The following is a 14,920-nucleotide window of genomic DNA, read 5'->3' on the forward strand; positions in this document are numbered from 1 at the left end:
CCACATCTCATATGGGACCCCAGCCTTACCTTCACCTTTTGAGGTGGAGGAGAAAAACTTCTTATCCTCCAGCTGGCAGATGCCAAAGTGACCTAGAGAAAAAGAGGTAAATACGCCTATTATGGTGGGAATCAATATTAGAGCTGGAAGCATTTCTGTTCCTGGAATCAAATGATGCGTTAATCTGCATTATAAGCCATAATCTGCAGAGCAGCTGGAGTGTGTATTTGGGTTTTTGGTACCTCGCATATGCTTTTTAGTGATGTGTACTCTGTTATCAGCACTGGAAGCTGTTTGGTGGAAAGATTCTTACAGTGCACATATTTACCCAGCACTTTGGAATTCTTTGAATATAAAGGGCAGACCATCAGCTGATGTTAATTGCCGTGACACAAATGATGTCAGTGGGGCTGTTTTGTGTCAGTTGAGAATCTCTCTTTCAGTGCCAACCTTTCTTTACTCTTTCCACCAGCTTCCTTTAGTAAAGCAATTTAAGGGAATTATTAAGAAATGTGAAATTGAGAATGTGAAAGACATAATTCACACGCGTATCACATGTGCTCTTCAGGAGCCTGACTGGAGGATTGGTCTGGAGGATTTCAGTGGTGCCACTCATACCACGGCATCCATACCTGTGTTCCTCAAGATGGAATCTGCTATAAGGTGCTTCTCATATTAAGCCTGGCTTCAGCCAGTTGGGTAAGATGTAAAGATAGAGTGAGCTGGCAGTCCTCATCCAAAGGAAGTCCCAGGGACACCTCAGTCAGCATTACCTGGGCAAAGAGCAGAGCTGGATCATAAGCATGTTTTAACTCCTTTGAAAAACAGAACAAGTGAGGAGCACTGAGAACTTGAAAACTTTCCTTGTGCATGGAAAATATGTATAACAACTTTATGCATGACTGCAAATGAATAACTCTTTTATACTTTATACAGCACAGCGTTTGGCTGGTGTTAACACCAAACTCGTTTGGTTTTCTCTGTTTTGAGGAACACTGAAAACTTTAGATGTTGGCGGATTTTAGCACTTATGATTTTACAAATGCGTACTCTGTGGATCCCGTATTCACCTCAGACTGTACTTGGGGGGCATTTGTTATTTGCTGAGTATGGTTGCTCTCACTGAACTCTCCGCCTTAAGTGAGAAAACACTTCTAGTGTTTCAGTTCTGAAGTTAATCGAGACAAAGTGGAAGAGATCTGAGTCAAAGTGACAAGCACCCGGTGCCCTCTCCCTTGTCACTGGAACTGGATGGCCTTTAAGGTTCCTTCTAACCTAATTCCATTCCATGATTCAGTGTTTTTTGGGTTTGGGCAGCCAGTGAAGAGGAGGATGGCAATGGGGACGTCCATGTGGGGATGGATGACACGCTTTGCATGATGCACTGTGCAGGAGCTAGGGCTCATAGTTAAGCTCTGAGTGTGAACAGAAGCTGGAGAGCCATGTTTATCGTCCATTCGCATTGCCCATTTCACCTACAGCCACTCATTGAACAGCATTTGAAATGAAGCACAGTGAAGGAAACCTGAGCTGTCTATGCAGATACCTAAGGAGATCTGCAGCAGACAAGTTACATTTTATGCTTTAGAAAAAAAAGTCTCCCAGCGTGCAAACCTCAGGTCACCAATTGAGCCAACTTTGTGACCTCCCTAAATTCAAAGGCGTTCATCCGGAACTGCGGATAATGTTTCTCCTTTTCACCTTAATTCTGGAAGGTGGGTGAAACGCCTGCTTGTAAACAGTTTTGCACTCAGCTTTGCACAGGATCCCAGTCATGTGGTAGAGACACAGCTGTCACATGTACCGATATTTTGAATGCTTTTTTAGCATGGGAACAAATTTAACAGTAATAGTGTTGTTCATCTAAGCGCTGCTTAATTCAGTTGAATTAAATGGAATCAGCGAGCGTTGTATTCTGTTAGCACCCAATGTTCCTCAAATCGCAGTCCCAGCCCTATGCAAACTGCATTAGCATTAATTAGCACACTGTCTTGTCACCTAGTTGCAGTATTCAGTTGTCATTTACCTTCAGAAAGCTCTGCTAGCTGTGAGCCATGTTCTGGGGTAATTTGCTGTTCTGAAGTTGCTGGGGAGTAGGAAGAGGAAGGAAGGCAGCTGGGGTGACAAAGTGTCTGTAAGCTTCTCTCTTGCTCTTCTTATTTGTGTCCTAAGTGAATTCAGTGCACTCTTGCTCTTGCCCAAGTTTTATCTTACATTTTTGAGGCAGAACTCTTTCAGGGAAAGAAGGAGACGAGTGAGGAAAAGGAGCTACGCGAGAACTTCATCTAGTTTCAGATGTGGTACTGGTGGTAGGACTTAGGCCCAGTTATTACTGTAATAAGAAACACAGGTACTCACAATTCCTTTAAAACGTACCCTAAAAGAAGTGATCCTACATAGAGAAGAGCAGTAGAACCTCATGGAAGTGCCTGATTTGGTGACACCTATGTGGGATACAACACCCGTGTGGCTTCATGCAGATCTTTCATTTCACCTACTGGAAATGAAAGTCCCAATGAAAGAAATAGGATATTCCAGTGTATGAAATCCAGCTCACAGCACGGTATTCACAGCATAGGATGCGCTCCGTGTTATGGTTTCGCTTTTGTTTCTCATTTGTTGCTCTGTATTTCGGTACTGGGGCACTTGTATTAGCTCATTGAGAGATGGAAGTTCCCTTTTGAGAAATATAAATAGAATTGTGGGAACAGAGAAGCCGCAAGTATTGGTCGCTTTCTCATCTTTAATCCACTCCGTGCAGTTGGGAGCCGTGTGTTTTATTTGGTATTGCTGAGACTGAATGCTTATTTGGAACACTGACTACACGCAAAGCCACAGTCATTTCAGAGCTCCACAATTCAGAACATGTGGTGACATTTCGAGATCCCGGGAGCTGCCAGATCTGCGACGAGAAGGGAAAAGCCACCAGAGGACCGCTCTTATGTGAAGACAATAACTTCGAGCAAAACAATACAAAAATTAAACGGATGTGGGAGAACAACCACGTCCCGTTTCGAGTCGATGCATCCCGTTAGGCACGCTGCTTTCTTGCTTTTCGGTGCCGGACGCGCGGAGCACAGCCGCACACCTCCCCTCTGCACCTGCACAGGTGCCCCATCCCCATGCCAGGCCGCTGGGCTGAGCCCCCCGCACAGTGCCCACGCGTGGCTGCGGGCTGGGGCCCGTTCCCCTCCCCTCCGCGTCCCCGGGGATGCCGCCCGCTCGGCCCCTCAGCTCTCGCCGCCCGCCCGCTCCATCCTTAGCCGCGCTCGGCGCTCCCCGCGGCGATGAGGGCTCGGGGGCCGGACCTGCCCGTCCCTGCCCGTTCCGAGCCGGGAACGGCTGCCGGCGGGCCGGGCCGTCGGAGGGGGCGGCGGAAGATGGCGGCCAAGCGGTCGGCCCCACCAGCGCCCGGCTCTTCCTCGCCTCCGTCCCTCCCCCCCGCGCCGCCCCTTTCCCCACCCTCCCGCGGCCGCCTCCTCCCTCCTCCCCGGGGAGGGGAGCGGCAGCGGCTGCCCGGGCTGAGCCGGGCTCGTGTGCTCTCTCTCGGCAGGAGTCCGGGAAGATGGCCGGGGCCGAGGCAGGGATGAGCGGCGCCGGGATCCAGCAGCAGTCCCAGCAGCAGCCCCAGCACCCGGCGGCAGCGGCGGCGGCGGCGGCGGACGAGTCGTCGGACAGCGAAGGGGAGCACGAGGGCCCCCAGAAACTCATCCGGAAAGTGTCCACCTCGGGCCAGATCCGCAGCAAGGTAAGGGGCGAGGGGACAGGAGCCCGCCGCCTCCGCCCCGGCACCCGACGGCGCGGCCCGCGGTCGCATCCCGCTGCCCCTCGGCTGAGGGGAGGCAGCCGTGCCTCTTCCTTCCTCCCCTCCCCTCCTCCCGTCCAGCTGCTGCGTCCACATCTGTCCCCGCTGGCAGGAAGCCCCCCGGGGCGGCGGGGCCGGAGGGGAAGCCGCCTGCCCGTAGCCGGCAGCCGCCCTGCCCTGCCCGCGTCCTGGGTGTGGGGGAAACAGCCTCCCTCTGCTCCTCTTCCTCAGCCGCATCCCGCCCGGCCTCGCTCGCTTCTCTTGCCCCGGCCCCGAGGAGCTCCGCGAGGAGTTGTGCGGCCCCGCCGGTGGCTGTGGGTCTGTAAAGCGGCTGTCAAAGTTTCGGGGCAGTGCGTTTTTTCGGCCGGCTCGGGCTGCGAAGCCGCCCCGGTGGGATTGCTGGCTTAACTTGGTGATGGATGGTGCGCTTGCATCACGGTTTTTCCTGTAAAATGAACTTCGGCGAGCACGTGTTGAAGGTTGCTTTTCTACCGAGACTTAAGCCAAGTAGAAGGATCTCTTGCAAAACACGGTCCAAGTTCCATGGATGCACAAAGCCCGGCTAAGGTCATCCTCGGGCAGATGGCACATAGGGCTTGGGTTCTGCACCACGACTCATGTGTTAACTCCCTTTGCCTAGCCAAGTTAGTGAGGATCTGCTCTCGTGTTTGTGTGGGTTTGTGCCCTTCATCCCTTCAGCTCCACACACTACAACCAAAGTGCCTCTCGGCAAGAAGCGTTCGTTGCTTAGTGTTGGCATTATCCTGCTTATGTGTAAGGTGCTAAGCCCTTTTTTCCAAAAACCTTGTTGTCACTGCCTTTAGTTGCTAAATGTAACTTTGCAGTTGTGATTTATGTTACCTGCTAGAATAACCCTTCAGCCAGGCCTAACTGCTGTTACACTGCGCTGTAAGTTGCATACAAACTTCCAGCTTTAACATCACTTCTCTGTGGTGATCTTCAAGAAGGCAGAACTGGTGCTGTGTCATCTCTGCTGGTGCTACGTGTGTGCAAGGCTTTGCTGTCCTTAGTGGATGATGCTTGTGTAAAGAAGATGTGAGGATTCTGTTCTCTTGAAACAGTTTTGTGGGCATGGGATCCCAGTGAGTTCTTACCCAGTGTTGTGGGTTGGTGGGATACTGAGGGCTGCAAATGAATGGCAAGATGATCTTCTTTTAAGGCAATTCTGAATGTGAAACTTTTGCTTATCTTAGTTTGCAACCCAGTTATATTTCTGTGGATTGGATTTATATGGGAAATGCTGACTACAAGGGGGGAATGGTTTTAAACTTAGACAGGGGAGGTTCAGGTTAGGTATTAGGAGGAAGTTTTTCACTTAGAGGGTGGTGACGCACTGGAACAGGTTGCCCAAGGAGGTTGTGGATGTCCCATCCCTGAAGGCATTTAAGGCCAGGCTGGATGTGGCTCTGGGCAGCCTGGTTGGTGACCCTGCACATAGCAGGGGGTTGAAACCAGATGATCATTGTGGCCCTTTTCAACCCAGGCCATTCTATGATTCCATGATAAAATGTTGCTTTACTTGTTAAAATTTACAGTAACGTGCAACTCAGAATATAAATAACTTTTCATTTAAGTAAAAGTGATATATCTGTGTTAAGGATGAGACCCGCGTTCAATAATTCAGATGCACTTTATTTTATAACTCAGGATGCATTATTTAAAAGTAGCTGTATTTAGACTGACAACTCCCATTTAGTTTGAGGGTGTTTCATGTTTGCTGTTGCAGTAGTTGGTGATCAGTGGTTACACGAAACCACGAGAGCAAGGAACGTCAGGGAGCTGCTCTTTCACCCAGCCAGTCCCTTTCATTCAAATTAGATTTGTTAAGCTTCACTTACTCTGTGAATGTGTTTGTAAGCTAAGGTTTTAATTAAGTGGATGGGGTTTGTCTTACAGCTAAGAATAGACTTTTGAAAGAACCTGAAACATGCACGTTACATTTATCATTGATGTTCATGGGCCATTTAACACTGTGCTGTTTTTCTCTGGAGGTTGCTTATATACTTACTCGAGACATTTCAGCAGTGTGGCGTTGATGCCTTAGCATGCAGCTGCACCAGAAAGTCTCTGCTGGCAATTGTTTTTATTTTACTTAAGGAAGATGTTATTTTTAGATGTTTTGGTACAGTTGATCATTTGTGAAAGCTCCCATATGGCGATTCTTTGCAGACAGAGCCCTTCAGTGGTGGATTTTTCTAGCGTCTATATAATAAGATTTAGCAAACATACGTATAATAGCAAAACCTTTTCCCTGGCATAAACACAGTTTTGATGATTTCTAACACCTGTAGTGCTCAGAGTGTATTTTTAAGCCTTGTCCTCTTGCTCCTACATCTGAACAAACGATTACTTGACCACGGGTGAAAATCAGAATGGGAAAGTGAAAGGAAGATGTAATTACACTGAAGTTCATTGCTTTTCATATGCTGGTCACATGCTCACTGCTCTGCTTAGAAATCTTTAGTCCAGTTTTGCTTACTCACATTGAGTAGTAACTTCCTCTGTGAATGGCTTGGCTGAGTTTAGTGGAACTGCTTTAACGGCATTGTGATATTTGAAGTGGATGGGTGGTAGGGCTGAACATCTCTAACTTTTAGTCTTGATCTACTTGTAAATTGCACATACTTACTTCTCATGTTTTTAGAGTATACGGAAGGCTTGCCTTGTGCTGAAATATGGCCACTATTTATTTCCCTGGTACAGAAAACCTGAAGATCAGCATGCTCTAGTTTCTACAAAATGAGGAATAAACAAGTATTCAGTGGGACAACACCTTGCCTGTATCTAGGAGCTGTTCACTCAAGCTGCACACTTGTTTATAGGGTGATGCCGTGGCAGTAGAGGAGCCAGGACTGAAATTATTTAGCACTTCTATGAGACTAAAGACAGCATCTTTCATCCTTGTCCTGGAAGCTGTTGAATTGTGGAGCACATATGTGTTCCCGGAGGAAATGCAGCAGAACAAACAGGTGGCAAGTACCCTGTGAAGTCTGAGCGGCTCAGGGCTGAAATCCCAAATGGGAAGTGTTGAAACCATTCTTGACTTCATGATGTTTACTGGCAGTTTTTCCCTGTCTCTGAGACCTCAGTATCTGGTATGTAAAAAGTGTCCTGGTAAAATTGTTTTTTGGAAAAGACAAGGCCAGGCTGGATGTGGCTCTGGGCAGCCTGATCTAGTGGCTGGTGACCCTGCCTGTGGCAGGTGAGTTGAAACTAGATGATCATTATGGTCCTTTTCAACCCAAGCCATTCTATGATATGTGTTTTATTTATTTATTTATTTTTGGTGAAGATATTTAAGAATCTGTATTCAGTTTTGAAGCAGTGTGTATGATGATGTACCAGCAGTGTTGTACTGGGGAATCAAATCATGCAAAGCTCTTGCATCTGCATCAAATTCAGCTTCTTCACTTTCAAAGACGCTGGTTAAAGCAGTCAGTGCTCGTGCCTTTCTTAAACAAAGCAGATGATTTCATTTCTTCGGGGTTGCAGTATGAAAACTCTGCCTGTCATCAGCTGGGTCCTACTTTCTTTAAAGTTAATTGCTGTAGTGCGAAGTACATTCCTCACAAAGATGGTCTTGTTTTAGTCGTTTATAGCTGGAACCTGTTGAGAAAGGAAGGCTCAGATTAGAACTGACAGTGTTGTTTTGGTTTTTTTTATTCAGCTTGGGGGCAAGCATGAGAAAATAGATGAAGTGATGCCTGGATGCTTGGAAGCAGAATAGTTAGATGGGCCTGGTGGTAGTTTCTGCTCATGTCTTGAGTACTCTGTGCTAGGAAGTGGATATGGAAAACAGCACTTTCATTGCTGACCTGGCTTCCCACTGTAATGGCTCCATGTGCTGTTAATGGGAAAGCTATGTTGGATGTGTGTTTTTCTCTCCAATCTGCTATTGGGTATCTCACCTGTGCTTGTTTTTAGATAAAGCAGACATTCTGGAGCAGGGAGTATGAATTTGGAAATGCGAGAAAATAAGGTTTAGTTACTGAGAGAAACTCACCTGTAACACATCAAGGAGAATGCTGTCTTCACTTCCTTCACCCAAAATATTTTGTGTTGTTTGTTTGCTTGTTAAATCATGGAATTACTATAATGTGGGGGAATTTCTGAATTACGGCTATGTTATAATTAGGGGAGGTAATAGTATTATTTAACTAAATTGCAAGAGTTATTACTAGAATTATCTTATCTTAGGTCTTTATATATTATTTTTTAGATACCTTAAATCATTATGGAGTAATAAAAGTGAATTAATTAAATTCCCACTGTGTTTTTATTGCTCTTAGTGGATAACACCAGCCATTTAGGAGCTGAGCCTTCAGAAAGTTTCTAAACTCTTCCATATGGTGACATTTCACAGTGCCAAATCCCAGTAGTCACTTCCTGTTTGTTTCTGGTATACGTTTCTATTCGATTACTATAGCTTGTTAATTCCCCTAAACATAATTGCTATTGTTGGTGTTGATGCTAGACCTCATGAACGTCATTCTCTGCAATGTCATCTGCTTTATTTAGCTTTTATTATCTGGTAGGTGCTGATTTACTCAGCTAAGTCGTGGTCGATTTCTTTCTGATTAAGGAAACATGACTTATGTACCAGAAGTTGTCATGAGAATGCCACGGTAGCAAATTTAACCCTAATCTGGATTCTGTATGTGCATTAGGATTGTCCGAATCTGCATGGCTTCAAAATGCATTGTAATTTGCAATTTATTTTACAACTGCATTAACAGAAGCAGTGTTGCTAAACTATATCACTGTGTTTGTACAGCGTGGGGTGGAACTGGAATGACCCAGTGCATAGCAATCATCTTTGACTTCTTGGCACCTGATAGCACCTACTCAAAAGATTTAAGAGTGCTGCAGGGTATTTGTCTGCACTATTATGTTTTCCATAATTTTCATTCTACAGTTAAATCAGGTGCCTGCTGTATGCTCTGTATATCCATTATAGCAAGGTGTCCCACCAGCAGTTTTTTTTTTTACAACTGTTGTAAAATCCCTGGCAAATTTGACTCCCTCCTCCTCATATTATGTGGTAGCTTTAACGTCATTTCTAAGTTATATGTTCAGAATCATTTATCTGTTTTTTATGCAGATGCGCATATTCATATAAGCACAAAATGGTTGGGCTGGAAGGGACCTTAAAGCCCACCTGCTCCCAACTCCCTGCAGTGGGCAGTGCCACCCACCTGTGCTCAGGCTGCCCAGAGCCCCATCCAACCTAGCCTTGAGCACCTCCAGGGTTGGGGCACCCACAGCTTCTCTAGGTGAGAGTTGTAGAGCACATCTGAGAGAAGCAAAATCATTTTTAGCATGTAATGGTATGTAATTTCTTGCTTTTCCTACCTGGTGCATATCCATGTACTCTTTCAAAAAAGTGTCCATTAATGGGAAGTTTCAGTCAAAGACACAGTAGTTCTGGGAAGTTAAAAATGACTGAATGTGCTCTATAGAAGGGAGTAGGGTTAGCCTGGCAGAGTGGTCATTACCCCTCCAAATTCTGATACATGTTTGTATAAAACTGAAATGAAATCTGCTAAGGCATTTTAATGATGCATGTATTGGCAAAGTTTAAATTACTAGTGAGCTACCAGATAGGAGGAGCTTGTAATGTTTTTTTTTTCAGTGGATATTTGCAAGCAGGTCTTCAAAGAAAATGTTGCTGCTTTTGCCTTTTGTTTGCTTTGTTTTTCTTAAAAGGATTAATGCAATTTTGTGTAGAAAAATAACATGAATTACACTTTTTTTTTTTTCCTCAGACATACAGTGAACTGTGAATGTGGGAAAAAGAAAGACAAGATAATCACACTCCCATCTTTAATATAAGAGGCACTGATTTTGTTTTGTGTTTTGTTCCAAGGGAATGCCAAAAAGATCAGGTGGAACACATTGAGCTTGTTCTGCAATTTAGGGAAAATGTCTGGTTTTAAGAAGCACAAGAAGAGACTATTTCAAGAACAAATGACAACTGGGAATCTCTTCTGAAGTGTCTTATCTAGTGAACTTCATGTGCACAGTCCTGAAGACATATAACAGTCGTTCCAGAGCTCAAGAAAGAACTGTTCTATAGCTGGATCTTCATCCATGTGAGGCTATATAGATAATTTGTGTACGTTTTGATTTCTTTCCAGTAGCTACATCAGGATCCAAAATGCCACAGGGCTTGCTGTATGACTGCTATATGAGTAGCTGGGCTATCCAGCTTAGCTTTGTATGTGTAACAGAACACACAAAATGACAGTGGTTTTGTAATTGAAGTAATGATCAAAAGAATAGTTCATTTGGCTGTCACAGAGCCTTCATATGAAAGGAAGTATCAAATCCTCTTGACTAGATGAAGATGATAAAAGGCAACTTCGACCAGTGCTCTTGCTCTGGGACATTACAAAGGGCCAAGGGTTTTCTGTTTAATTATGTTACTTTCATTTTCTTTGGCCAACTTGTCCTTCTGGTTGTCCTTCTTTGGCCAACTGTCCTTCTACAAACAGCATGTGTAGTCTGCAGGCTTAGCAAGAAGGTAATATTGTGTTGTGTATTTATGTGTGGATTCACTGAAGTTCAGAATACAGAGTTTTGGGTGTAAGATCATGCTTCTGTGGTAGTTTTGGCATTCTGGATTTCTTTTCTCTTCTGGTAGGGGTGATTAATGCAGGACTCTGTGTCTTGTGAAGGTAGTTCAGGAGTTTACCATGAGTGAAGCTAGCGGAGGAACCACAGGAAATGCATTTTGTTCTGCTTGGCCATTATTATTTCTTTTTGAGATTTTCTTTTTTTTTTTTTTCTTCCCACGTGATGTTCTCTATTCTTATTTCTAATACAGGTGAATGTGATGCTGCAATGCTGCTGACAGCATGGCTAGCTTTGGTCACTTCTTTCGGTTTTATGCCGATGCTTGGATCTCATCTCAAAAGAAAAAACAAAACATTCTTCCTTTAAACTTTGCATCTGCCACCTTTTTACATTACCTCTTTATCCCTTCTTATCTTGTCTTCAAAGCATAAGTTGCATTGTCCAAAGTCTTTAAAAACCAAGGGCCAGGCTACTGAATAACAGTGCAGTAGCCATAGCTCTGTTAAAGTGAGTTCAAGCTACAATGCTCAGTTTGCTAGCAATGGTGTAGTAGCCACGCTGGGTGGCATCCATAACTTATATTCCTCCTGTTACAATAAAAAGAAGTGCCATTCTTTCTTAATGTTGTGATGAATACAGCATTTACAAACGAGCTTGACACTGACCCAAAAAGAATACTATTTCACTGATGTGCTAAAAGTAAGAACACCGAATTAGAGGGTATTTAAAATGCAATAAGAGATTTATTCTACTAAAACAGTTAAGCAGATGCTGAAACACTTCAGTTGTCCTGTACACTTTTACATGATTAATTACTTCTTAAAATTAAGCCGGCGCTTAAGTGCTTGTTGGATGTGGGCCATAGAAATTTTGTACGCAAAGTCAGAACATGGTTGACTTAAAAGTTTTACCATGTAGGAATTATCCTGATATATTGCACAATTATGAAGAAATAGCAAATAATTTTTCTTCAGCTATTATTATTATTATTATTTTTCATTTGACTAATGTTCTTGCTTGGAAATATTTCAGTGCTTAGATACTAAAGGCACGATAACTGGTCTGTGCTCCTGGGACGTTTAAGATTATTGTAATGAAATCGGCAAGGCTTCCTAATTGATGGGAATTGATTTGTTTATTACAGGAGCGGTGTGAGATTTATGATGATCTGAACCATTCATTTCCTTGCCTTTAAATGTTTGGGTCTTGTAAATGGTGTGAGAGAGCTCTGCGTTGTTGTCACTAAGCAACCTTAATAGGGTTTTGGAGCCGAGGAGCAGCACACTGCCGGTGAGCCTCCCTGTGCTTTTGCTGGCTGGGAAGGAGGATGAACCCCTCAGTGGTAGCTGCCAGAGGATGCTTGCAGCCGATTGCAGGGCTTTTAGAGATGTCCGTGCTGAAGGAAGCTGGCCGTGCCGCTGGAGTTGCTTTGCGCTTCTGGCACAGCTTCGTGCTGGGAAGATCTGCCTCTGTCTTTCGTGCATGTGGAGAATTAAGTGGATCTAAAGGGCTGTCGTGCTGCTCTGGTCAGTTATGTCCTGGTGTGTGGCTGCTTAAATTTAGCAACTCCGTTTGGCTGTCTTCGGTCTGACAGCTGGTAGTCCTGCGAGCTGCTGTAGTACTGGGGAGGAGGAGGGAGGTCAGTGGGCTCCCGGTGGCATAAGAGGCTCAGTACATCCACAAAGCTCACCAGAAGCCAACAGGCAGACTTCTTCCCTCACTGTGCACGCTTTGTGTTGGTCGTGAGAACAGGCACATGCTTCTGTGTTTGTTTTAATGCTCCCATAGAGACATCTTGCTGATCATCTCCTCCTTTCCTTCCTGCTGCTGTCCCTGTTTCTTCAGAGCTGCAGCTGAGAAAGGGCAGCATCCCTGTCCCTTTCAGCCTGCGACTGCAGGTTTCTCTCTCCCAGTAATGCCAATGAAGAGAGGAGTTTCCAAACCCCAAACTTTGGTTGGGTGTGGAGTCTCAGAGAAGGTACAAATCTATGAGATTGCTTCTCTGGATAGCTTCACTCCATGCTGCCTGTTTTGAGGGCTCTCATCTGTTCTGGGAGCAGACATTCACTGAGAAACTGTGGGCTTGAAAGCCAGTGTACCTTTTTTGATGGATTTTTATCTGTTATTGTCATTTTTTGCCTGATATCTTGGAAGGCTTCCTGTGAGTTATTGCATTGACAACTATTGTTTGCCTCTGTCTCAGCTTTCTAGTTGATAAAAGTGTAAAAGAGAGTCCAAAAAGTGGTTGTGATGAGTCAAGCACCCCATCACTGTAAGAATAGCATAGAATACACTGACTTGGAAGGGACTCATAATGCTGATGGAATACAGCTCCTGTATGGTGTTGTTCACGGTGCATGCACTAATTCCTTCATGTTAACTTGCTGCATTTGTAACACGCAAATTCTTCCTGTGACGAATGCTGAGAGGGTATAGGTCTGCAGTGGGGAACTGATATAACCGAATTACTTGGGTCTGAGATGTAGAGCAAATGGTTCTGATTAAGCTTTTAAAGAAAGAAATACAAAATGTTTTTATTGTTTACACAACTTCTCATTAAAGGCAAAACAAACAAAAAGAGCTGTGAAGCCTGAGCTCCTATCCGATGCTGTTAACCTCCTTTTTTTTTTTTTTTCTCTCAAACGAGTTAACTTGCCTAAGCAAACTGTGCATGTAGTCTGGAAGTTTGCATTATAATGCTTTTGTTGAGGGAAAAAGAACTTGAGATAGGTTTCTTATGTAGCTCAGTTAACTGCAGCTTGGGTTTTATATTTTTTGATAAAGAATGAACTATGCATGAATCCTGGGCTAATGTGAATACCTGTATGCTATTTCTTGTCTGCTTCTGGGATAAAAGGGGACTTTACCTGTATTGGTTAGCATGTTAGGGCCTGTGCTTGCATCCTTTCTCCCTTGCCCCACTTGCTAATGTTACAAAATCCCTAAATAAAAGTGCTGTGGGCTTCAGAAGGTTGTCAGTTTCGTACCCATGTCCCTGAGGCTTCACTGAAAAACTGTGTTCTGCTGCTTCTGCAGCGTTTCAAAGGAAAAGGAGATAACAAGAAATGCAGAACTTCTGATGAGCTCTTGTCAAAAGCAAGCTATTAAATGTGCTGGTTGACATCAAGCTGCATGGTTAAATCCATGCTACTTTTGCATATTATCTCACGTTACCTGGCGTTCCCAGGTGAACGTGATAGCAGTGCGTAGCTGTGGGTCTGAAAAGAATGCATAATCTCTGTTCCAGTTTCTTTAACCTTTGTGTGGTTCTGATTACACGTACACTTCAGACAATCTTAATTCTTGCACAATGCGATCAGCGCTTCAGTCTGTGTGTGTGTATGAATAAATACTAATGTTTTATTTTATTTTATTTTTTTAATCCTTTTTGCTTGCATTATTTAGGGCAGGAAAAAGAAACAAAAAACACCAGTGCATCAAGTCAGTTTTGCACTTGGTCGGTGAGTGGAGGAGACGAAAGGAGTTAACATCACAGGTTCTGCTCCTTCCCCACCCTTCCTCAGCAGTTTTACAAAGGGCTGCTATTTCAGATTACCCTTTGAGCCTGTGATAAACCTGTGTCCCTGCCTCACAGCCAGCAGTTGGAAACGAGTGGGAAATTTTATATTTTTCTATTTGAGCTACAAAAAAAAAAAAAAGCCTCAAAAACCTGCAGGTAAATGAGCTTCTGCTGGGTTTTGTGCTAAGGATGATTATACCTTTTCTTTGAAATACACACCAGGGTTATTTATAGCTCATCCGCAGTTGAAATTACCATGAGTAGGTGTGAGAGAATACAGAAAGGGGCTTTTTGTAGGTAAAAAGTATTTATGGGGTTTGGTACAGAAGCAAAATAATTATTTGGGTTGGAAAGGACTTCTGGAGTGCCACCTCCATGCTTAGAGAAGGGACGCTTTCAAAGCAACATAAGGTTGCTCAGAGCCATTCTTTTGCAAATAATGTTTTACACACCATCAGAATGTGTCTGGCTCCTGATACATTTTATATTAGGCATTCTCTGTTTTCTTCACACATCATGCTGAGGATAACCTGTGTCTGCTAAGGAAGATTTGTCAGCAGGTAAAGGCTTGTTTAGATACCTTCAGAAGCAAAAAAAAAAAAAATAGAAGGAAAAAAAATTATTTTCAATGGTACGAGTTTAGGAAAGATTGTGGAAGGTAAAAAGCACCTTTATTTCCCTCTCTCTACTGCCTTATAGCACGAGTGTGAGGTGCCAGAGTACACTTAGCGTACCTAATTTGGAGTGCTTTAAATAGCTTTCTGTTTGCATTACAGATAAGTGTGTGAATGCAGATCAGTGGTATGGAATCATGTCATGTCCTGTCAAGTTCTAAAACTGTTCTCCTCTCTCTAAACCTCTCTAGACAGATTTCTGTCTATTTTAGTACTATTTTAGCACTGGCTGATTTGCCACAAGACTGATTCAAATTAAAATTTGAATGGACACTCCTGGGAGCTGGAAATTAAACTGCTCTATGACAAAAGGAAATGACAAAA

The 14,920-nt window shown here is 44.0% G+C and overlaps 1 protein-coding gene across 1 annotated transcript in view; it reads left to right on the forward strand.

Annotated features, from left to right (window-relative positions):
• The first annotated feature begins 1,871 nt into the window (after positions 1–1,871).
• The window catches only part of DGKH (diacylglycerol kinase eta), a 163,174-nt gene continuing 150,125 nt past the window's right edge, over positions 1,872–14,920 (forward strand). The window contains 2 exon segments of the mRNA XM_048932685.1: positions 1,872–3,467; positions 3,470–3,748. Coding sequence (XP_048788642.1) covers positions 3,288–3,467; positions 3,470–3,748 — 459 coding nt within the window. The 5' untranslated portion in view covers positions 1,872–3,287.

Source organism: Lagopus muta, chromosome 1 (genome assembly GCF_023343835.1).
Source record: "Lagopus muta isolate bLagMut1 chromosome 1, bLagMut1 primary, whole genome shotgun sequence".
NCBI lineage: Eukaryota > Metazoa > Chordata > Aves > Galliformes > Phasianidae > Lagopus > Lagopus muta.